The sequence below is a fragment of the Dendrobium catenatum genome, unplaced genomic scaffold (assembly GCF_001605985.2).
Source record: "Dendrobium catenatum unplaced genomic scaffold, ASM160598v2 fragScaff_scaffold_1122, whole genome shotgun sequence".
In the NCBI taxonomy this organism is placed as follows: Eukaryota; Viridiplantae; Streptophyta; class Magnoliopsida; order Asparagales; family Orchidaceae; genus Dendrobium; species Dendrobium catenatum.
Genome location: NW_021319584.1, coordinates 410,524 through 434,210, shown reverse-complemented (window position 1 = coordinate 434,210; position 23,687 = coordinate 410,524). Strand labels below are relative to the sequence as shown.

Below are 23,687 nucleotides of genomic sequence, written 5' to 3'. Positions count from 1 at the left end.
AAATATATAAGAAAAGTGCATTTTATTTTAAAATTTTGAATTTTAATAATACTTTTACTTGATTTGAAAATTTAAATTTAAGATAAATAAATGTAGAAATTATCTAATATACATGTATAATTGTAAATGCCTGTATAAAAATAAAAAAAAAAATATATATATATATATATTTTGATGCTGAGTATAATAAATATAAGCTTGTATTATGGATGTTTGGTTTTCTTTGTGCATGGATGGTACCTTAGAAGGGTTCTTTCAGTCTTCCTCTGGGCTCAGGCAGGGTTGTCCCCTTAGTCCATACCTTTTCAGTATTGTGATGGACGGCCTCTCTTGCCTTCTGGACTGCAATTTGCAAGAGGACTGTTTTGAGGGTTTCTCATTTGGGAATTTTAAGTTGACTTACCTCTTATATGCAGATGACTTGATCATATTTGGTAAAGTTGATATTGCCAATTATAATAAGCTTACTTCTATATTAGAGAGTTTCTCTAAAGCCACGGGTCTTCATGTCAACTTTGGGAAAAGTTCTGTTATACTACCCACAAATTGTATTAATGCTCAGGCTATCTGCATTGCCCTTAACATCCCCACTGCCTCCTCCTCTATGTCTTATCTGAGCATCCCTTTATCCCCATTTCACCCAAAAATTGGCTGTTTTTCTAAGCTTATGGAATGTATTATTACTAAGTTGTCGGGGTGGAAAGCCAAGGTTTTATCTCTTGCTGCCAGACTTCAATTCCTTAGATATACTATTTGGAACACAATTGCGTATTGGATTCGTGGTAGTATAATACCTAAAACCATTCTAAAACAGATTGATAGATTATGTGCTAAATTCCTTTTCTTTGGGGATTTAAATAAGAAAAAAATGCATTTAATTTCATGGAGGAACACTTGCAAGCCTATAGAGTTGGGTGGAATTAGGTTACCTTCATTGCAGTCTCTTCAATTTTGTTTTAACTGCTCTCTCATTTTAAGGATTTACAATGGGAATAGTCCCCTGAAAAGTTGGCTGTTACATTCTTATTTTTCTCCTTGGAAAGACCCTATTTCTAAAGCTTCTAAGTTCTGGAAGAACATTTGTAGGGATGCTATCAAAGCCAAAGCTAAATTTCATTTTAATGTTAATGTTAACTCTAATGTTTCTCTGTTCTGGGATCATTGGGTTAATGATCTTTGTATCAAGGATATTGCAGCCCTTCTTCCTCTTTTAAATGTTGTTCCAGTTAATGAGAGGGTTAATGTTATTTTGGATGGGGATGCCTGGGCTTTGCCTGAGCTCTTGCCGATTGCTGTTCTGGATACTCTTTCTGCTATTCCTATTGTCTCTGCCTCTCGGAATTCTATCTACTGGGGTGCGGACAAATTCTGAAAGCATAAGATTTTTAGGGAATTTTTCTATTCCCAGGAGGATAAAGTGAATTGGTGGAATTTTGTTTGGCATAAACACTATATCCTTAGATACTCTACTTACTGTTGGATGGAATTATCTGGTGGCTTAAAAACTTCTGATTCTTTGATAGCGAGAAATATTTTTGTGGATCCCATTTGCTCTCTTTGCCACTGTCATGCAGAAACTGCCAGTCATCTCTTCTTTGAATGTGACTATTCTTTTTCTATTCTCACTAAGCTGGTATCCAATCTTGGGTTTTTATTGCTCAGGCCAAGTATCTTACAAATTTTCGAGTATATTAAAGATACACGTGATAAGCATAAGGATTTTTATTATCTTCTTATTTGCTCTTCAATATACTTTATTTGGAGAGAAAGGAATGATAGAAAATTTGGGGGCTCCTCTCTTTCTTCTACTTCTTTAATGTTGAAAATCAAAAGTGCTGTTTTATCTAGAATTATGAAATGGAATTCTAGGGATATTTTGATGGATCTGCTGTAAGGTTTTTGGTTGGTATTTGATGAAGTTGCTGCTGGTTTTTTATCTGGTATGGTGCGGTTGGGTGGTGGCAAGCCTGTAACTGTATTTTTCTCTGATCTGTTCTGGGGGCTTTTTATGGTGGCTAGGCCCTTTTGCTGTATGGCTGGAAATTTCTGCTTCTCTGGTTTTCCGTTTAAAGGGGCAATGATGACTGGGTTGCCATCTTCCCCTTTGGATGGCAGGATTCTTTTTGCAACCAGGTTGAGAGAGCGGCAACTCCTGAGCCCGTGGCTATAATGATCTCCTCTTCCTTTGGTTTCTTTGGCTATGATCTTTCTTTTTGTATTTGCTTATTTTGGTTTATAGGTTTAGCTTGAGGTTTTTGTTTTTTACCCCTTTTTATGGTCTTGTAAGTTTTACTGCATTTTTCTTTTTCATTACATGTAACAAGTTTATATTAATGAAAAAGGCTTAGACCATAATTTTACCCCAAAAAAATAATACATTATTATTTAATTTATTTATTCAAACCCAATTCTTTTTCATTTGAGATGCTGCGTGCGTTCGTGTTGCTGCGCTCGTAATCCGTACTTGCGCGAGCAGTCGTGGCAGTGGACTGGATGTGGACCATTCGAGATACTGGCCGCAACTGAATCCTGTGGGGCATTTTGCTTCATACCCTCGAGCTTCGGAAATGGCGATCGGCATCCCATGGCATCGTCCTCTCTTCCTTCCGACGAAGCCCGATCGTCCCAATTATCGCTTCACCAGCACAACGATTTCGCGTCCTTTGGCGATTCGAGCGTTCCGCCGCAGCGACTTCGACGGCTTTGCACGGCGCGTGGCCTCCGGCGAAGCGCTGCGTGATGCGTGGAGGAGTGCGAACGAGGGGATTGAGCAACTTGCGTTCGAAGCTCGGCGGGCGGCCGAGCGGATCGACCGACGCTATGCCGTATCTAGACGCATAGGATCCGCTGCACGGACTGCTGCTTCGAGGGCGCAGGAGATTGACTTTGAGATCGGGATTAGCCGCCGATGGCGTTCCTTCTCTATGGATTTTTCCAGGAACTGGCCTAGGGTTTGCGCTTTTCCCTATACCTGACTGCTCTGTTTTTTTTTTCATCCGGATCGTTATTGAACTGAAGTTTCTGTTTATGTATACTATTTACAGTACAGGAGGGAGTTGAATGGGTTTCTTCAGACGCCTGTTGGTAGAGGGTCTATGGTTAGTTCATTGCTCCCCCTCTTGTTCGATTTGTATTTTCTATTACTCTGTCAAGGATTATGGCAGGTTCCCGTATGATATGATTATCTGTTATTTCTTGTTAATCCCTTCTAACTGGAGCTTTCTTATATCTTAGATTCCATAAATCGAGATTTTGGCTGGATTTGCCGTATTTCTTTATTAGCAAAAATTAAGGGATTTGAAGCTTTAGGATTATAGAATTTGTAAATCCTTATACTTGCATTCAAACAACTTTCAAGATTTTAATCCGGGGTAAATATAGCGACAATCAATCCGTTTCAGGATTTAGCAGTCCAATATTTACTAAATTCAGAGTTAAAATTTTTATTAACTGCTACTTTTTATGAAACTGGCTGGTATGACGGAATTATGAAAGTATTGTTGAATTTATTAACTACTACTCTAAGTTTCTATTCTCCCTACTTGTATGTATGCAAACTAGTTGCACTGCGACGTAGAACTTCAAAAATACTAACTGCTTCCTGCCTTCCTTACTGCAACTCATGTATAGGTGAGTTGATTGTCAATTCCTTAAAATTTAAAAATGACAAACACTAAATGAAGAAACCTCTGCATTTTTACCTTGAACTTCACTATAAAGAAGTTGTAGTTTAACGTCAAACTTCAAGTCATTAAGGATATGGGGCTTTTACTTGTTCAAACACAAGGTGTTTTGACAAAGTATTTACCTATTTCAGTTGGATTACATCAAGGATTGGCCTTACGCCCATATCTTTTTGCTTTAGTCATGGATATTCTCACTAGACATTTGCAAGAGGTTGTACCCTGGTGTATGCTTTCTTCTGATATGGAGTTGAAGGTAAACTTGAATTATGGAGGCCAACCTTAGAGTCTTAAGGCTTTCGTTTGAGTAGATCTAAAACTGAATTTATGAAGTGTAATTTTAGTAATAATAGATCTAACGGTGGGGTTTATGACTTTGGGTGATCAAGTCATTAATAAGAGTAGTTTTCGATATCTTGGGTCTAATGTTCAAAGTGATGGTGAAATAGATGGGATATTATTAGTAGAATTCAAGTTGTATGGTTACAACAACAACAACAACATCAAGCCTTTGTCCCACTACGTGGGGTCGGCTACATGAATCCTTTTTCGCCATTGTGTCGGGTTACAAGTCAAATTCTCATCTAAATCTAATAAAGAAAGATCATTTCTAATATTTTCTAACCAAGTCTTTTTAGGTCTACCTCTGCCTTTCTTAACATAAGCTAAATCTAATACCTCAACTTTCCTAACCGGGTCATCGGAAGGCCTCCGTTTAATGTGACCAAACCATCTAAGGCGACTCTCTCTAATCTTATCTTCCACTGGAGCTACTCCAACCTTTTCACGTATATGCTCATTTTGTATCCTATCTCTCAGGGTCAAGCCACTCATCCACCTAAGCATCCTCATCTCTGCAACACTTAACTTAGTTTTATGCTTCTCTTTAATGGCCAACAGTCGGCACCATAAAGCATTGCAGGTCTCACCGTGATCTTATAGAATTTTCCCTTAAGTTTGAGGGGGACTTTTTAATTGCACAATAAGCCCGATGCATTCCTCTACTTCAACCATCCAACTTGAATTATGCTGATAATATCCCCATCAATTTCACCATCACTCTGAACAATAGATCCAAGATATCTAAAACGTGTACTCTTATTAATGATTTGATCGCCCAAAGTCACAATCCCCTCACTAGGTCTATTTCCACTAAAATTACACTCCATATATTCAGTTTTAGATCTACTCAAGCGAAAACCTTCAGACTCTAAAGTTGACCTCCATAATTCAAGTTTACCTTCAACTCCCTCTCTAGTCTTATCAACAAGAAGAATATCATCAGCAAAAAGCATGCACCAAGGTACATCCTCTTGCAAATGTCTAGTGAGAACATCCATGACTAAAGCAAAAAGTCGTCCTCAAATTCTATAGGATGGTCGTTAGACCTGCAATGCTTTATGGTGAGAATGTTGACCATTAAAAGAGAAACATAATATTAAGTTTAAGTGTTGCAAAGATGAGGATGCTCATGTGGATGAGTGGCTTTACTCTTAGAGATAGGATACGAAATGAGGATGTATGTGAAAAGGTTGGAGTTGCTCTAGTGGAAGATAACATTAGAGAGAGTCTTCTTAGATGGTTTGATCATATAAAACGGCAGCCTTCCGATGACCCGGTTATGAAAGTAGATGTATTAGATTTAACTTATTTTAATAATGGTAGAGGTAGATCTAAAAATACTTGCTTAGAAAATATTGGAAATGACATTTCTTTATTAGATTTAGATCAGAATTTGACTCTTAACATGACACAGTGGAGAAAAAGGATTCATGTAGCCAACCACACATAGTAGTATAAAGACTTGTTATTGTTGTTGTTGTTGTTGCTTCCTGAATGCAAAAAAGGCTTAGGAGAATTAATAGTTTGTTCCTTAAAAAAGACAACCATAAGGGAAAATTTTTCTGCGAGTTTATTATTTTGGCATCTAGTGGTTGTGACCTTGAATGCAGGCAAGTTTAGGATTGCATTACTTATTTTGATTTTTTATGTTTTGCACTGATTATAATTTCAGATACTTATATCTGCCACGCCTATACTATGTATAGCATATTTCTCTGCTTTGTATTTCTTGCGAGCATCTACTTCATGTGGTATATTATTTAACAAGTGATTTAGCTGTATATGACTCTCCTGGCTACTTATGGAAGTCTAAGGTCACCAGTCTTACATAGAATCTCCTGGTGGTCAATTCCAACATCACCATAGTTATAACACTAGTCCTAGGCAATTCAAGTTTTGCAAATGGTCTATTGCTTAACCACATTAACAAGCCTAGTTACATCTATAGCTAGTGAGCAAGTTCTCTCCAATAAGAAGCTAACTAAAGGGTGGGTTGTCAATTTCCTAAAAGAAGAAAACCTACAGATTCTTAGAGAAGTATAAACAAGGAAAAACTATGTGATCAGAAGGGACCAATGTAAGTGTGATGCCCATAAAAAGTGTGGAATATAAAAGATGGGATGTGATAAACACTAACTTTATAAAAGTGCCAACAACTTCTATAATTGATTGATATCAATTCAATTATTATGTTGTCATCCACCAGTGTTGTAAAAAGTGCAAAGAAACGATGAGGTTGTGCATCGCCATGCAAAGAAGCAGTCATACACCATAAAATGCAAAAGCGGATAAGCGCATGCTTCATTGTTGCTTTGTAGAGCAAGCTTTCCACACCTTCCTAGTTGAAAAATAATATTAGTTCAACAATGGGTTAGTATTATTGCTTACTATAACCTAAAATAATAAAATCCTAATCCTCTTGCTATGTCTATCTGGCATCATCTGCAGCATGCTATAAACTTAAAATCAATATTTCACTTTTACATGTCTTCATTTGCAATAAAAGCATCTTATCTACGTATGCTTTAGCGATCCTATTCAATTTTCAAATATTTAAACTTTTGGGTAACATTTTTGATTCACAATAGGAAAATAACCTCAAACGGTGTGCATTTCAATTTATTATGTGAGATGTAGATGGTCTTTCGAAATCGTGTTTGATACGTGAAATAGAAAATGCACTTACCTGATAAAAATAAATTGAGTACCATATTAGGTTTAATTGCAGGTTTGCTTGTCTTTGTTTGACTGACACTTCAGCTTATTTCCCATGGTGATAGTTTCACTTGTTTTGTTGATTTTCAGATGGCCTTCTTCTTCTGGTTTGCTTTATCTGGGTGGATGTTTAGGTTTTTCATTATAGCTACTTGGGTATTGCCATTTGCAGCGCCTCTTCTTATTGGTACATTTGCAAATAGTTTTGCTCTTCAGGTAAGCTATATTTCCTTTGATCCTTTTTTTTTTTCAATTTTAATGGAAGTTACATGAAATTTCTAAAACGCTGTCATCAGTTTGCTATCTAATTGAAATCTTATGCTACCCTTTTTTCCCTTAATCTCTTATGTTGTGATATAAATTTGCTTACTACCAAGGACTTGGCTTGACATAAAGTCGAGAATTATTTTTTTTTCTTAAGTATGCAATATTGATCCTAGTTGGCAAGATTGGTGATGAGCACATTTGGTTGCAAGGCAGTAGGCACATGCCAAACTGAAAGGTAAGTACTTTTGGTTGTAAGCCAGTAGGCACATGACAAACAAAAGGGTGATGCTAAATCAAGATTTCCTTTGGAATATTTTTTGGTTCTAAGACTCCGTAAATTATTATTATTAACTAAAAAATAAATATTATTCACATTGTAAAGAATTGTTCCAATTTTTAAAACCTTAATCTTAGCACCCTAAATAAAAATGTAGATTTTTGTTTTTATCATCGTTATTAGTAAAATCGAAGTTGAAGAGGCTTTAAAGAAAATAAAGTACGGAAAAGCACTGAGACCTGTTGATATTCCAATAGAGGTGTGAAAATGCTTAGGAGGATAAAGAATTTCTTGGCTTACTAAATTTTTTAACATTATTTTGAAGACAAAAGATGTCAGATTAGTGAAAAAGGAGTGTGTTGGTTCTAGTTTTAAGAATAAAGGTTATGCACAAGTGTGTGCAAATAATATAGGAATTAAGTTAATGTGTTATACATTAAAATTATGGGAGAGAGTAATTGAGCATAAGTTACGATGTGATACTAATGTTTTTTAAAATCAGTTTAGATTCATGCTATGGGCCATGGAAGTTATACATGTATTAAGAGGTTTGATGGAAAAGTATAGAAAGCGTAAGGAGGATCTACATATGATATTTATTGATTTAAAGATAGCGTATGACAATTTCAAAAGAAGTGCTATGAAGAGTTCTAGAAAACAAAAGAGTTAATAATGCTTACATTCAAGTCATTAAGGATATGTATAGATGAGCTATTACTTGTGTTCAAACATAAGGTGGTTTAACCAAGTATTTTCCTATTTCAATTGAATTATATCAAGGATAAGCTTTAAGCCCATATCCTTTTGCTTTAGTAATCAATGTTCTTACTAGACATTTGCAAGAGGATGTAGCCAGGTTTATGCTTTTGATAAGACTGGAGAGGGAGTTCAAGAAAAACTTGAATTATGGAAGTCAAACTTTTAGTTTAAAGGATTTCGTTTAAGTAGATATAAAATTGAATATATGGAGTGTAATTTTAGTAATAATAAATCTAGAATTCTAGATGTGAGATTATGACTTTGGATGATCAAGCCCCATTAAAAAGAGTGCACGTTTTAGATATCTCGGGTTAATTGTTTAAATCAACGGTGAAATAAATGGGGATATATTATTAGTAAAATACAAGTTGGATGGTTGAAGTGGAGGAATGCATTGGGTTTGTTATTTGATAGAAAAGTACCCCCTCAAACTTAAAGAAAAAATGCTATAAGATGGAAGTGAGACCTACAATGCTTTGTGGCGTTGAATGTTGGCCATCAAAAGAGAAGCATAAAATTAAGTGTTGTAGAGATGAGGTTGCTCAAGTGGATGAGTGGCTTTACACTTAGAGATAGAATGCGAAACAAGTATATATGTGAAAAGGTTAGAGTAGATAAAATTAGAGAGAGATGCCTTAGATGGTTTGGTCACATAAAGTTTTGGCCTTCCGATGACCCAGTTAGGAGAGCAGATATATTAGATTCGTTCTATGTTAAGAAAGGTAGAGGTATACTTTAAAATACTTGGTTAGAAAGTATTAGAAATGATTTTTTTAATAGATTTAAATGAGAATTTATCATAATATGACACAATTGAGAAAAATGATTCATGTAGCCAACACCACGTAATGGAATAAAGATTTGATGTTGTTGTTGTTGCATACTTGCATTTAGTGGTGACGGATTCATGCAACATGTGAAACTTCTTTGGGTAACAGCATTGTTGACGAAAATGGCAATGTTTATGTTACCATCTGTTTTAAACAAACTTTATATTAGTAGTTCTGTTATTTTATTGTGTAGATGTGCATCTTTAAATTAACATCTGAAATTTAATTTTGTGCCAAATGGATGTCCGAGTAGTTTTATCCGCGACATTATTTTTTAACTAATGAAGGAGAGAAGAATTTAAAAAGCCAGTCAAAATTATTGTGATAAGGCTAATGAGGATGATGATGAATAAGCTTGGATTAATCTTGTAAAAATGATGCAAATTGAAATGACAGAACTTATCAAAATACTTGTGTTTTTTATTTACTTTGGGAAGATCAATTTCAATTTCCGCTTTTATCAACTATGGTAGTAAATGTGATGCGTTTCCATGAAATGAATTGTTAAATAACCATACAGAAGCATAAGATTCTCAAGTTATAAAAAAATGACGCAGCAACTTTATTTTTCGTAGTACGTTTTGGATGAATAGTTAGTAGACTCTTTAATATAATTATTCAGTTAATTTGAAAATGCGGGCATTTGGAATAACTGGATTTGAAGTATATTATTTTAGATAAAATTTGTGTGTATTCTTATTGAAGATGCGCAGTTATAACAATGCTACCCATAGCTTGTTGCATTCTGAGTCCAATTGTTTTCTTCTTTGTGAAGACAGTTGTTCATAAATTTATCAATCCCTCTTTCTTTTATTCACTTACAAATGTCTGTTGTTAGACTAATTATATGTAGGATGATAATTATTTAAATAAATAATTTTATTAATGATAAATTTAATTATAATTTTTATAAAAATTAACAATAATTTACTTAGCAATCTTTCTAATGTATTATGAATAATAATACTATTTTTTAATCTGTCAATCTAGTTATTTATTTAATATTTTTAATTTTTGAAATTTAATTAAAATAAATTATATTTTATTCTATTCATCCAGTATTTGTTCAATATTTTTATCATCAAATGTTAATAAAATTGTTAGACCAGTCTATTGGACCAGTCCAGTCGGTCCTACGGGACTGACTCGTGCGCGAAATGGCGGGAGTTCCGCCTCCTGTACAAACTGCACAAGCCGACGTGTTTAAAAGAGCAGTTTTGGAAGGAATTTTGAGGGATTCTAGAGGAAAATTTGAATGTAGGGATTGCTTAGGGATTTCCTTTTGATTTATATGCATTAAAAAGTTTGTTTTCCTATCAATAGGGCATCTTGAATTTGGCTGAAATTTGAGATTTTTTTAGACTTAGATTTTTCTTGGGCTCTAGCGGCATCTAGAGATTTGGGAGAGATAAAACCTCCTCTCAATAGTGGATCAATTGTATCTTGGTATTTTCTGTTTTCTTTTATCATATAATACAAATTATCTACTGTTTTCCTGCTTTTGTGCGGATTTTTGTGGAGAATTCTCACTATATTTTAAAGATTGATAGGAAATACTTGAGATCTGCAAGTGGTTCGTATGAAAAATATAAGATATTTTTTGATCTATCAGTCTAATTATTATCTCAATATTTTTATCATACTTTTACCTTTAAAAGAGTAGTGAAATTATATTTCTATCTTGTTGCGCAGGGTGTTTGCCCAGCTTGCAAGAGGCAGTTTATTGGTTACCGTAACCAAGTAATCCGTTGCCCAGGCTGCAGAAACATTGTGTGGCAACCTGGCGATGATGATTTCACCAAGAACAGGAGCAGTACGTCCTCTAAACCTTCCGAGTCTGACATAATCGATATTGAGATAGAGGAGAAATGAGAAAATATTTTGTTAGCATGATTTGCTTCAGAAAAATCTGTAAGAAATGCAAGACACAGGGGACTTCCAAACGATGCCCTTGAGGGATCTTCTTGTGCTCTGCTGTACATGAAATGTCCTAGAGTCTGTCCTATTCTGTGAATATTCTTTTACTCGACACGAGTTGTCACCGAATTCTTAGCAATAACGAAAACAAAAAAAAATGAGAAAATTAAACTTATTTTGCCTGTTAGGTTGGTATTTTGAGAGTTTGCTGTAGGCAAGGGAGGTGTACACTTCAGCTTAGATTAGAAGATGCTGTGTTGGCAAATAATGTGATTGTGTTCTTTGATTAGTGTGGTTAGGCTTCGTTTCACCATATGGAAAGACTATGGCTGTCAAAGCTTGTTACAGACATGAGAAAAATTTTCTGATGCTATCAACAATTGAGTTGACTGAATTGAATGGACTGGCCAGTGGCCAGAATTCAGTTAGTAAAGGGTAGTTTGAAAACAAGATATTTTGATGTGTTCCTCATCTTAAGCTTTGCGTACTGATCAGTTGTGCAATATTATTGGGATGGAACATGCTGTCTTGTTTCTGATGCTATCATAATTGAGTATTTCAGTGGCGGAGTGGAGATAAAATAGGAGTGAAAAAAAGGAAAAAAATTAGGATGAAATCTTTTGCCACTAATTTTTTAATTTACGAAAAGTAAAGATTTAGTAAATACCTACCTAATTTATATTATAAACGGAGGAGAAATGATATTTAAATTTACTCTAGGATAAAAGTATTTTAAATTTCAGGTTGGCAGTATTTAAGTTAAAACTCATGCAAAAGCTGTATTATGGTTTTATTTGGGATGATTTTTTTTATTGCTTATTGAAGTAATTTTTTAAGTAAAAAATAAATAATTTTTTATCAGAAAGTTGTTTTTAACCAGTTGTACTAAATGAAGCCTAAATCTGATACCGAAAACATCCCTAAATGAACACTTAGCTTTGTTGAGATGTTTCAATTAAGGCCATTCAAGTAAGTTGGGTGGAAGAGTTTTTTTGAAATCGTTGCCTCTAAAAACACCTCTTGAATTTATCTGCTCCAGCCTTTTTAAGGATACATTATTATATGCAGTTATCGAACGTCATTCGGAGGCCAATCAGGATACGACACGTCACAAATACTTTGTGTATCGTTATTGCGTATCGGGAGATGTGGCGCATCATGATTGACCTCCGAACAATCCGGTGACCACATGTAATAATCTATCTTTTTTAATACATATCAAATACATAACTAGTTTGATTAGAGAAGCGCGGAGAATAGTGAGTTTCTCTTAGTCCACCCACTTGCTTTTCATCCTTCTAATTGCATACGTTTTTAATTTATGTGACCTGAATGGTATTTAGGTAGAATTCATGAAAGAGGCTTCTTTTCCACCAAATCTTTTTCAGTTTGGGAAACTAATCCTTTCTTTCATTAGTGCTACTTTTTTTTAAGACATTTAGATCAATTAAGTCAAATTCACACACATCACATACGTAAGATTCAAACTCAAAATATTTTAATTGATAGCCAAAACTATCAACTAATAAACCAAAAAGAGCTATGTCATAAGTACTACTTGCACACTGCCCGCTTTCGAGATCCAGCTACAAAGGAATATGATTCTTTTTTTTTTTAAATATGGATGAATATAATACCGGTATTATCAAACATCACAAATGATAATTCCAATTTCCGTTTCCCAAAAAAATAATTTCAATTTCCTCAAGTTCTGCTAAATTTGGAATATAAATGATGCAATTACGAATTAGGAAAAAAAAATGTTTTTAAGAAGATATCCGCTTTTTTTCCAATTTTCGTTGTGTCATCGTATTAAGCATTGGCCACTTTACACCTTATTTCAGGCTTTGGGATTACGGAATACAAAATGGAATATTTTTTTTAGAAAATAGCACTCGAATTTCTTGCATCAATAATTTTATATTTATAGACAGTTTGTGCCAAAAACTAAAAACATGATTTTCTCATGAGAAAATTGAACTATAAATAAATTCACACCTTTAGAAATATCCTAACAAATGCCCAAATATTTATGAACACATTCTTGAATAATAAAATAAACCTTTGTATTGTAAGCATCTATTTTAAGAAATAATAAAGACAATTGAAAACAATCATTTCTTACAAGATGAAATATTATTATAGAAAATGCATACAATTTAGTCATTCATGTTAATCAAACTATATTTAGCTAGAAATATCCGGTCCATTTTTATTTTTATTTTTTCAATTCCACCACTTACTGGCACATGAGAAAGTATTATGTGCGGAGTCCAAACATAATTACGTCTGGATTTCAATAAAAACATGACATGTGTACTTGTGCACAGTGACACATTTTTATTAAAGTTCGAACGTAACTGGACTCCGCACGTAATTTCTCCTATCACAAGCACAAACAAAACTTTGGCTAAACCAAAGTAACGCTTAATTAAGCAGATGAATATTTCATTCCACTTAAAACCAGAAATTCACTAACAAAAATTTATGAGATACAACATACAAGAATAAAATCTTTCAAGGTTTCAGCTAAATTCATGCTCTATATTATACAGATGAATTCTGACGAGTATATAAATTGACCTACCCCTTCTACCAACTTTTCTCCATGGAGAAAACTGCAGATGAGAGATATCTCTTCTAAGAACAGCAGGAGGAATTCAAGGTGATGTCCGACTCTACCCTTTCTCAAGTTTCTTACAGGTTCTAATTTTTTAGCATTTCCAATATAGAATGAAACTCTGGCACGCCATGATCAAACCAAGGACAGGCGCTTCAATTCTAAATCTTTTAAGGAAAGTTTGGTATCTCCACATAGCCAAAATTTGTTTACTGGGCCATCTTGTGACAATGAAATAATGATAGAAAAAAAAAAGACTCGAGATATTCTGATCAAAATATGCCATCTCGGTCTCAAAATTGTTGGATTTACTTTGATATGAATGCAACATATATTTTGATTTATTTATTTATGTTGCATTGATTTCAAATAAAAGTTAATAATTTTGAGAACTATCCTAAATAAAATTTGATCAGGATATTTGAACCCAAGTTTTTTTTCCATTTATAATGGCTGTAGCTCTTGCTCGGCAAAAGCAGTGTCTACATGCCGGTATGCCCCAGCAGCCCCTGGTTTTTGTCTCCAGAAGTACCACACGACCACAACTAAAAATGAGATCATCATAACAATAGCTACACCTATGACAAATCCAAGTAGATGCACTTGCCACCATGACCTATAAGAGTTTAATCTAGGTTAAAAAAAACTATAATTTTAACAAGGAGATCCTAATCAAACAACATGAAAATAGTAATAAGTATATTAATTGATACCGTTTCAATGAACTAACAAAACATCAGCGAGTTCAAAACTAGGAATTAGTACCTTTTTGAAGGTTCGATGTTCCATTCAACCAAACTATAATCTCCAAAATTTGCAGGAAGTTGAAGGCGGTGTTCAGTTAAACGTGATATTATACCCTATGGACAATAACGTAGAGCTTTCAATTAGGACCTGGTAAGTTCAAAAGAGGAACTGATGGAAATGTTTCTTAACAAGCTTGTTAAAAGATTTACCAGTGCTGCTTTGTTTGAAATGAAACCAGATCTTGATGGAAAAATGGCGCATTTTATCAACGTACCGTTTCCTGCACTCGTAAAGTTCATCAAATGAACCTGCCAAGTGGTCAAGGTGTTTTAGCAAACTTATATATTTTTTATCTCAAAAAAAAAAAAAAAAAGATTATTTTTAACCTTTGCCCATATCTAATAGCTATATGATCTTCCAGAACCGGAGCTCCAGAATAATAATAATAATAATAATAAAGTTATGATAGACTTTACTCACTTGAGAAATATCAACTTCCAGCTCATTTGCTATCAGTTCTGTGAATTCTTTGACATGAGGCTCCATATCCGAATATTCAACACTCAAAGAGATATCAAAAGTTATAACTCCAACTCGGTATTGGGCTAAAAAAAGAAATATATGTTGATCAATATAAAGGCAAAAGCTTGCCTAAAAAACTTCCAAAAACAACGGATAAAACAGAAATCATCAACAGACTAATTAATCGCAAATACTTGGATCAGGTTTATATATCATTCTTTATTCATTTCTACTGAGTGTTATATTTATTTTGTGCAATTTTATATAACCTTTAACCACCTTATTTTGTGCGTCTACCCTTTTTCCTTCCTAATGATTTCAAATTGGACTAGGCTCTTAGTCTTGTGATAGTAACTCCTATCCTTAATAATTTTACGGCGAATTTATCTCAACATTTTCATTTTTGTAATGCTTGATTATCTTAAGGCTTTTTATTTCATAATACTTAGATTTATAAATTGGTAGAGTGATTAATAATACATATGACAAAAAAAATCACAATACCAAAATAATGGTAATTTCTTATAGGATTACGATAATTCGCTTGGGAAAAAATAGTAAAACATAACATCAAATCTTCCAAAGAACAAGAATAAAAGAAAGGCAAAAGATAGTATAATTTGCACGCAAAAAGGTATACGGACAATGAGAGTATTTTTTTTGTGAACGCAATTGCTTTTAAAGATAAAAATAATCAAAGAGGATAGAAGACGCATCATTCCAGAACTACTGGGAAAAGGTATTAGGAATTCATGAAACGGCTAGAATATTGACCTTTATTTGTACGGATTCACAGCTAGGAATCGCAATGAGTTCTTCAACCCCTTAGCAGGATGAATGGACAGCTTATAATTTCTTAGAAGATGAAAATACAGGTTCACAAAATTTTGACCATGTAAATCTACCAACTGGCAATTCCTTCATGGAAATTGAAGAAATTATTATTCAGACGTGAACCAATTCTCATTTATATCAGTAAAAACTATGATATGTGCTGGTTCAATAATCTCAGGTAGACATATGGGAGCTGGCATTTGATAGAAGTTGAGCACTATTGGTGGACTTTATTTGGATATTAGATAGTCATTATTTCACTGAGTTCATGTCCATTTGATTATTATATAGCCATTAACAATTTTATTCATATTAGCATGGTTATTTTAATCCATTTAGTAATAATGGCATTTTATTTTCTGCGGGTTCTTATCACAGTACCAAGCATCCCTTTCTATAATAGCATCCTCACGATTGTATTACAAATGCTGGAATTGCTAGAAAAGTCTATCAAAAAAATTAAAGAGTGTTTGTTTTATTCCTTCCTTTCCTCTCTTCTTTTTTATCATTTTAATTAGAAGTCTATCTACATAGGAGCATATGTTCTATGTTCCCGTCACCCTGACTTCCTTTCATCCTAGTCCAATCCTTCACTGATCACTACTTAATCCCATTCTCAACCAAACACACATTAACACAACCCACAACCTCTGCTAATACCCCCATAACCTCATAACCTATTGCAAACTCTTTCGCAGTCTCATCCATGGTTTAAAATTGAGCGCAATTTTAAACATTTAAGCTTCAAAGCCTACGAAATGAGAGCTGGCATTGAGGCCTACGCCTCAAGTTGGCGCCTCACATTTTAGAGGAGTCTGCCTCTTAAAATTTATAAAAAAAAAAAAAAAAAACCAAAAATATATCTATTTGGTTCGGCCCCCCACCCCCTCGCAAGGTACATGCTCGGTACTGCTTGGTACCACTCGATACAACAATGCTTGGTATCACTAGGTACATGCTCGGTACCGCTCAGTACATGTTCGGTACCGCCAGGTCGAACCCCGCCAAGGGGCAGCGCCCCCTTGGACCCCTGGCTACCCGGCATATTGTTTTATTCATCATCTTTAGTAATAGTTGTTATTGTTAGTCTGCTTTAATGAAAAGAATATTGTGATTTGGGAAAGCTAGCAGTTCATCATAATGATGATTCAAATGATGACCCCCTTAGTGATAATAGTGCTGATGACTTATGAATTCTTATGTGATATGTCATTGCTATTTATTTTTGGAATTATATGTTAATGAAAAGAATATTGTGATTTGGGAAAGATAGAATTTGAGTTGAACTATATTTCATAGTCTTATTATTGGGATATTTTGATTTCACTTCATACCTTGTGTCTTTTATGTTTTATATTTTTTACTCATTAGTATATAAAAAAATTATCATTTTATGTTTACACAATCTTTTCATTTTGAGGCTTACGCCTCAAAACACCTTGAGGTTTACGCCTCGCCTCACGAACGAAAAACGCCTTAATACCCGATTACGCAATTTTAAACATTGCTCTCATCTACCAAGAAACTCTTCATCTCCAAGAACGAAATTCCTATAATCCAGTCAACTCCTTAACAGACAGCACCATAACTCAACCCAGACCCAAGGCTTACTGACAAAGTCCAAGTGAGCCTTTTGTCCCACTTCCCAAATCCTTCTTGCCTCCTAAAACCAAGTAACAAAACCCTCCATCTCCTCTCACACTTCATCCTCCCAAAGCTTTTCATTAGCAAACACACTGAGAACTTCCCTTGCAAAGAGGACTTAAAGATCGTATCTGCTGCTTGCTATGACACTCTGCCCATCATAGAAATATCACGATAGGTGCCATAGATGTGCCAAAAAAATAGTAGTCCACTTTTTCAAAGGATAGCCTAGAATCCTGGGACATGGGTAATAAACCCAAGAGAACTGCTAAACACATAACAAGAAATTATACTCTGAAAAAACTAAAAAAAATCCTAAAATGTTGACATACCACAACTTTTCAACGTCAACAATATAAATTTCGGAAGCACAATCAGAATAGTGATGGTGATGCATGCCACACCCTCAAATGTTCTAAACATCGTGTTCTTACTTTATTATTTTTCAAACTAGTAGTTATTCAAAACAAGATTTCCATGCTAAGATAGCTATTCATTTTTTTTGTCAGCTCAGTAGATTACCAAGCATATCTTAGACCGGTACATCCTCTGAAGGCATTAAAAAAAAAAGAAAACTTTTCCTTCATGGCTAAAAATTATTATCATGCAATCATGCATAACAAGAAAAATCTTTGGAAATTGAGGTGCATTACTCCACCAGTGCAGTTCATATCTTAAACTATCTTGGTCTAAAATCCAACAACAATTTTGATGAATAAGTTCATTGCGGATAGTTTAATGTTTTTATATCATCCAAGAGGGAAACTTTGGACCTAATTCCCTTAGTAGGAAGCAGATATTCTTGTCTACTAAATCACTTGAATTGAAAAGAAATTGTGGAGTTGGAAAATGCCTATGACTCAAGGTACTATAAATGGACAAAACAGTTATCAGATAATCAAGACAAAAAGATAGGCATGTATTTCAAGCCCAAATCTTTAAATAAAGCTAGGGATGGAACACTAACTAGGCCAAGATTATTGACATACTAAGTTAGGTGCATATGCTAATCAAGTTTAAACCATCTAACACAGCTAGGGCAGGACCACCATTTTGATCTACGCATAATCAAAGTTGAATTCACCGGCTGTTTATACTCTGAAAATAAGATTAATATCTGAAGGGGAGTGCTAAAGCATTTTTCTTTTCAATTGCATGATGGATAAATTCAGCTTTTCAATGCACACACTGAAGAAACAATCAGCATATCTGTAGGTGAATATACCTGGCAAACTATAGTTCTGAGCTTGACTAGGAGACAATGCTGGTGAGGGAATTTCAGATGTATAGCTGCTTTCAGAAGCAAAAGGCGCTGGTGAAGGGGCACCATTGAACTTAAGCCTCTCCCATAATTCAGAACAATTTGTTTTCCAAAAACCAATTCTTTCATTCCGGCGATCATAAATCACAAGAGTGTTGCGGGCAATTATTCCTTTTAATTTGAAATCGTTTCCATAGAATTGACATAAGAATTAAGAAAATAAGTAAAAACAATTATGGTCAGATAAATTTTGAGAATGACAGGAATCATCACTGGTATTGTTAAAAGCAACTTTTGTGGCCTAGTCATTACATACCTCCCAAAAGAGTTGTAAGATCATTCCCGTTTTGAAAGACTCCCAAGCAATAAGCACCATGAACCTTAGAATGCTTTATATACAATAAAAAAAAGGGTAGCATAAATCTGAAAATCATAAGCAAGAGCAAGATACTAAGAGAAATAAATCATGGAAAATTCATAATTATGCAAGATCTGCATATCAGGGTATTAGCAATCCTACCCGGAACAAGTAATTCTCGGGAGAGAGTTTTAATATTTGTCCATCGCCAAAGAGCATGTCCACTTCAGGGAAGAACTTTGAGAGTTGGGAAACATCACTGTAAAAGCACACATTCTAATTAATGTTTATTTAAAAATAGAGAATAACTATCTTTACTGAATTAAATTTTTTTTATTTGTAGGCACAACCTTCCGGCGCCAGAGAAACAAATATCTCTGTAATTTGGATCTGGACCAGGAATTTGTTTGAGAGGTATTTTATCCATCATCTACAACAAAAAATATACAAAATTATCAAAATTCATCTAGAGAAGTATGATTATTTAACAATGGCACAAGAATATAACATCAACTTGTTTTTGTAACCTTTTTCAGTAGCATATTGGAATCTAACTCAGTAGGAACTAGGAAGTTTGCTCAGTAAGCAAAAGGAATTCAAGTAAATACCCAACCAATCTGTTTCTAAAATATACAACTAGGAAACCTTTAATTGTTATGGAAAGTATGAAGCTATTCATTTATAAGAGACAGAATGTAAGTTTGGAAATAGCATTCCAAAGTTTTTTTCAGATCTTTACATGGAACTTATTAAAAGTACAAATTTTCATCTTTCATTTCCCATCTACTAAATTGATTTACTATTCTACGGAAACATAAGAAAATGATAGAAGATAAAAAGGAGATTCTTGATGTCACAGAAAATATCCAAACAAAAGATATAAACCAATAAAAGAACGGAAATCTACAACAAAAAAATAAAAGGAATAAATAAATCATATCATTGGTATCAGTATTATTAGCCCTGAACTTTATATGTCCAAAATATCAATTTTTCACTACCTTTTCCCTGATAGACATTAATCAAACCATCCCAATTGAACAATCAATTAAAGTTTTAAAAGAAAATTGCTATTTCTCTAAAATATATTTTGACCATTACTTTAAAAAGCTGACGATGAATATTAGCTAAACTAATAGCAAGATAGTCATTCTGAGAAATTAAACTTTACATATATACAGGCAGAGTTCCTATAATTCAATAATTGCCCAACAAAAGGAGATGAAACTTCAAAATTTACAATGTCTAAGTGGTAAGACAACTTACGGCATCTCTAAATGCGATAAAAGCTTCTTTAGGAAGATAGGCAAATGTTGTTCCACTATCCAAAACAGTTCCATGCTTGCCATCAAAGACACTTGGACTTATATCCAATTTCTTCCCCAAAACGACGATCCCCTTCAGGTCGATATTGTAATATGGACTGTTGCCACCCCAAAACTAGAGTAATTGCGTAAGATGCATAAAATGAATTTAAAATACTTTTAGACATTTTTCCAACTGTCTGTAACCAATAATGACCATACCTACGAACTGGATCTGAACGTGCAAAAACCATATCAGGCGGAAGTGGAATCCCCCCAAGGACCATTGAACCACCACCAATGTCCATGCCGCCATAGCATAAAGAGAACGAATCATTTATCACACCCTTATCAACAAGCTGGTCCATGATGCTAAGCTGGCCACGACCCAAACCCATTATACCATCAGCATGTTGGTTGAAAAGATCACCGGTTTCAGAAGTTTCACAACCAAATACCGCTCTTTGCGGTTCAAGATCACTCTCTATTCCAAATGATACCAAGTCCTCTCCAAGAACTCCACTGCTTGAGCTCATCTCAGCATACTGCCTCTCGTAAGTGCACTGTTTGTCATCAGCATCACAGGTACAGTCTGTACGGCATCTTACTGGCTCGTATGTGCTTGACATATCAGGTTGAAACCTTGGATCCTAGACAATAATCATATTCATGAAGAAGACGCTCTTCAATTCATATTTTTCTAGAAATTCAAAACCCTAAATGGCCGGTTCTAGTTTCATCGACACCAACATCAAATATTTCATTTGATATTGTTATAGTAGAGACAGGAGAGAGAACAAACAAAGCAGCGTACCTGGTGATTGCCGCACTGCTCACAGGAGGAGCAAGGAACATAAGTGACGGTGCTCCCCGTATCGACGATTAGGGCAAATTTTTGGGGAGGAGTACCGATCATTAATCTAGTCGTATAATACCTGAACGTATTAAACGGATCCAAAATGTAGATCATCCTTCGGATCTGAAACACCTAAAAGACTGGAAGAGGCGGATATCAAACACGTACCCGTTGGTGAGAAGATCATCGTAGAGCCTCATGTGCGCGTTGGCTACAGACGAAGACTTCTCCTGCAGTTCCCGTCGGTGGGAATAAATCGCTGGAAAAGGCGGAAACGATCGCCGCGTGGTGTTGAGAGGCGAGAAGAAGAGTGGAAGAACCATCGCCGCCGGCGTTCCAGCCATGGAGACGGGAAGGATTTGAGTTTGAGATATTCCAATCGCTGCTTCTCCGGCAAGAGGAAGTAGAAGAAGAGAAGCGAGAAGCGATACAGCGAGGGTCATCATTTCCTCCCCCAACTTTATCTCTCGCTCGATTTCCAGAAATCGCCGGCGGAGGATTTTTCCAACTTCCGGCACTTGATTTCCCATATTTATATTCTTCTAGCTATCTGCCTGATCCCGCCAATGTCTAAGTGTAGGTTGTAGCCGACAATGTAGCGGTAGTTTGCCGCGCCGGGTCGAGTGTCGACAAGCAGAACGGCTACGCGGACAGCTACATACTAAACATCGGGTCGCGGATTTGGAATCTGCATATTCTCAGTTCAACTAAACGTGCTTCCCACTTAGCATCGAATCGTTTGATTTTTATATCCATTAACGCAGTTTGAAGTTATAGCTATTGAAGCTTTCTCGCTACCGCATACGTGGCTTTTCTTATATGTAAAGGAGATGGCGACCTAAGATCATTTCCAATCCAATTTCACATCATTATATGTAGTCTGTGAATCGCTCCATTCAAACTTCAAGTCCCACGTCAAAAATAGGTAGGTAAACATAGCGATGCCAATATTGATGTTTGACTGTTCACCTAAGCCAAAAAAAGTGATTACCTTCTCATTCTTCATAGTTTTGCATGAAGCACATGAAACATGAGAGAGATGGTTACATTAGCAAAGAAGCGCGCGAAAAAAGAAAAATGAAATTTCATTGGAGATGAATTATCACGTTTTGAAGTTTTACGACATTTTAGAATGGAAAAAGTGATTTACGGTTGGAGATGCCCTAGCTGTAAAACTCATTTTATGCTTCAAAATATTGTAATTGTTCTCCAATTAAATTCTATTTCATAACATCAAAAAAGAATATTCTGAATATATTTTTCTCCAACCTAAGAAAATAGCATTTGTGAATAGGTGTGGCATTGTTCATCATAAGAAAATACCTCTGAATTTAACGTTCAGGTGGAGCTCGTTGTGGCTGCAAACGCTCCTTTGGCGTTCAGCTCGAAATGGCCTAATCACCACTACCAAAGCAATTCCTTCACAAGCTTCTTCATTGCATGTGAGAGAGACGGTGGTTTGATTGAACTAATAAATAAAGATCTTTTTGGGACCTCTTTAGCATTTTCAAAGATTATCGTAAAACTGTGATGAGAAAAGTAATTTTTTTAATTGTTATAAAAGGCAGCTTTCTAGAATAAAAATTTAATAATAATGATAATTTGATGGTTATGTATTGAATAAAGATAATTTTAATTTCTTGTCAATTCAAGAGGTCTTGAACTCGATAAATTATTCTGTGCGGACATCGGATGTGGCTTTGTGTTCGAAGGCGAATCAGAGCTCGCCATGTCACTCGGTACACAACAGCTACACAGCAAGGAGGTGACGTGTCATGCTCTGATTTGCCTCTGAACAACGACCGGTGTCAGCACATAATAATTAATTGTTGAACTCCCACAAAGGTATTTGTATAACTTCACTAATATATAATCGATGTAAAATAATAAATCCCAAAAATAAGATAGCTATATTGAACTTTAAAAATCTTTGAGAGTTTTTATTATTTTTAAAAAGAATGAACTTTAAAAATAAAAAATCTTCATGATTATAAACTAACGTCTAACCTATTGTGATTATCCTCTTATAAGCCAAAAAATATTAACAAATAGCACTAATATAGAATAATATCCTTATGTAAATAATATTACTATTTAAATAATAACCAATTTTTCCTCTAATTAATTAGCGGGATATTTGGATCATTTGATTTAGATATAGTTACCGAGATAACACTATTCTCTAAATAATAACCAAACAAATCATTAAACTAAATTGTAGAAATTTTCAATTTTTAGCTTCCTTGAGAAAAAATTAGCTTTTAAATGCCATAATTTTACGTTTAGATAAGAATAATTTAAAAAAATATTTTGATTATCAATTTGATCATTTTTTTATTATATTCTCTTCCCCACACGCCCTTCACCACCACTTCATCAAGTTTGTCATGGAATCCTCATTAGGATAGCCGTAGAGGGGGGTTCAATGGTGACAGCCTGACAGGTAAAGTATAAATCTTAAACAGATTGAGGCTTTATTAGGATTAATTACTTTAAAAAAAATCGTGTCCAATAAAATCTAAGGCAATAATGAAATCGAAATTATAAAGTTCTATTTAAATATTTTACATTATAAAAATTTAGTTCAGGACCTGCTAGTTAAATGTAAAAATAAAATCCTTTATATCAGAAAAAAAATAATAATAAATAATAATAATAAAACATTCACAATCTTGGCATGGAAATTGGAACGGCTTTCTTCTGGCTGCTTAAAACTTTTTTTTAGTACAAAAATTAAATTTTTTGTTCTAA

At 34.6% G+C, this 23,687-nt stretch overlaps 3 protein-coding genes across 3 annotated transcripts; 2 read left to right on the top strand and 1 right to left on the bottom strand.

Annotated features, from left to right (window-relative positions):
- Positions 1-229: 229 nt before the first annotated feature.
- Positions 230-2,170, top strand: LOC114580614. The gene is made up of 2 exons (XM_028698693.1): positions 230-1,355; positions 1,920-2,170. Exons 1-2 carry the CDS (start codon positions 230-232, stop codon positions 2,168-2,170), a joined length of 1,377 nt encoding a protein of 458 aa, XP_028554526.1.
- Positions 2,171-2,525: 355 nt separating this feature from the next.
- Positions 2,526-10,972, top strand: LOC110105420. Its single transcript, XM_028698686.1, has 4 exons — positions 2,526-2,951; positions 3,045-3,098; positions 6,831-6,956; positions 10,566-10,972. The coding sequence occupies exons 1-4, from the start codon at positions 2,568-2,570 to the stop codon at positions 10,743-10,745; spliced, it is 744 nt and encodes a 247-aa protein (XP_028554519.1). The 5' UTR covers positions 2,526-2,567; the 3' UTR covers positions 10,746-10,972.
- Positions 10,973-13,244: 2,272 nt separating this feature from the next.
- Positions 13,245-21,555, bottom strand: LOC110105424 (aspartic proteinase-like protein 1). Its single transcript, XM_020834932.2, has 12 exons — positions 21,105-21,555; positions 20,895-21,015; positions 20,303-20,730; positions 20,043-20,199; positions 19,127-19,206; positions 18,939-19,035; positions 18,735-18,807; positions 18,383-18,589; positions 14,638-14,762; positions 14,367-14,465; positions 14,176-14,270; positions 13,245-14,026 (listed from the first exon to the last, which is right to left on the bottom strand). The coding sequence occupies exons 1-12, from the start codon at positions 21,464-21,466 to the stop codon at positions 13,855-13,857; spliced, it is 2,016 nt and encodes a 671-aa protein (XP_020690591.2). The 5' UTR covers positions 21,467-21,555; the 3' UTR covers positions 13,245-13,854.
- Between the last annotated feature and the right edge of the window lie 2,132 nt (positions 21,556-23,687).

What these genes read in the sequence shown, in the direction of transcription:
- LOC114580614 (XM_028698693.1), top strand. Translation starts at nt 230, where the DNA reads ATGGATGGTACCTTAGAAGGGTTCTTTCAGTCTTCCTCTGGGCTCAGG. An exon ending in TCGGAATTCTATCTACTGGG is followed by an intron (nt 1,356 to 1,919) that starts GTGCGGACAAAT and finishes TATTTGATGAAG; the next exon opens with TTGCTGCTGGTTTTTTATCT.
- LOC110105420 (XM_028698686.1), top strand. Translation starts at nt 2,568, where the DNA reads ATGGCGATCGGCATCCCATGGCATCGTCCTCTCTTCCTTCCGACGAAG. An exon ending in TTTCCAGGAACTGGCCTAGG is followed by an intron (nt 2,952 to 3,044) that starts GTTTGCGCTTTT and finishes TACTATTTACAG; the next exon opens with TACAGGAGGGAGTTGAATGG. An exon ending in CAAATAGTTTTGCTCTTCAG is followed by an intron (nt 6,957 to 10,565) that starts GTAAGCTATATT and finishes CTTGTTGCGCAG; the next exon opens with GGTGTTTGCCCAGCTTGCAA.
- LOC110105424 (XM_020834932.2), bottom strand. Translation starts at nt 21,466, where the DNA reads ATGGGAAATCAAGTGCCGGAAGTTGGAAAAATCCTCCGCCGGCGATTT. An exon ending in AGCAGTGCGGCAATCACCAG is followed by an intron (nt 20,731 to 20,894) that starts GTACGCTGCTTT and finishes ATTATTGTCTAG; the next exon opens with GATCCAAGGTTTCAACCTGA. An exon ending in TGGAAGTTGATATTTCTCAA is followed by an intron (nt 14,466 to 14,637) that starts GTGAGTAAAGTC and finishes ACCACTTGGCAG; the next exon opens with GTTCATTTGATGAACTTTAC.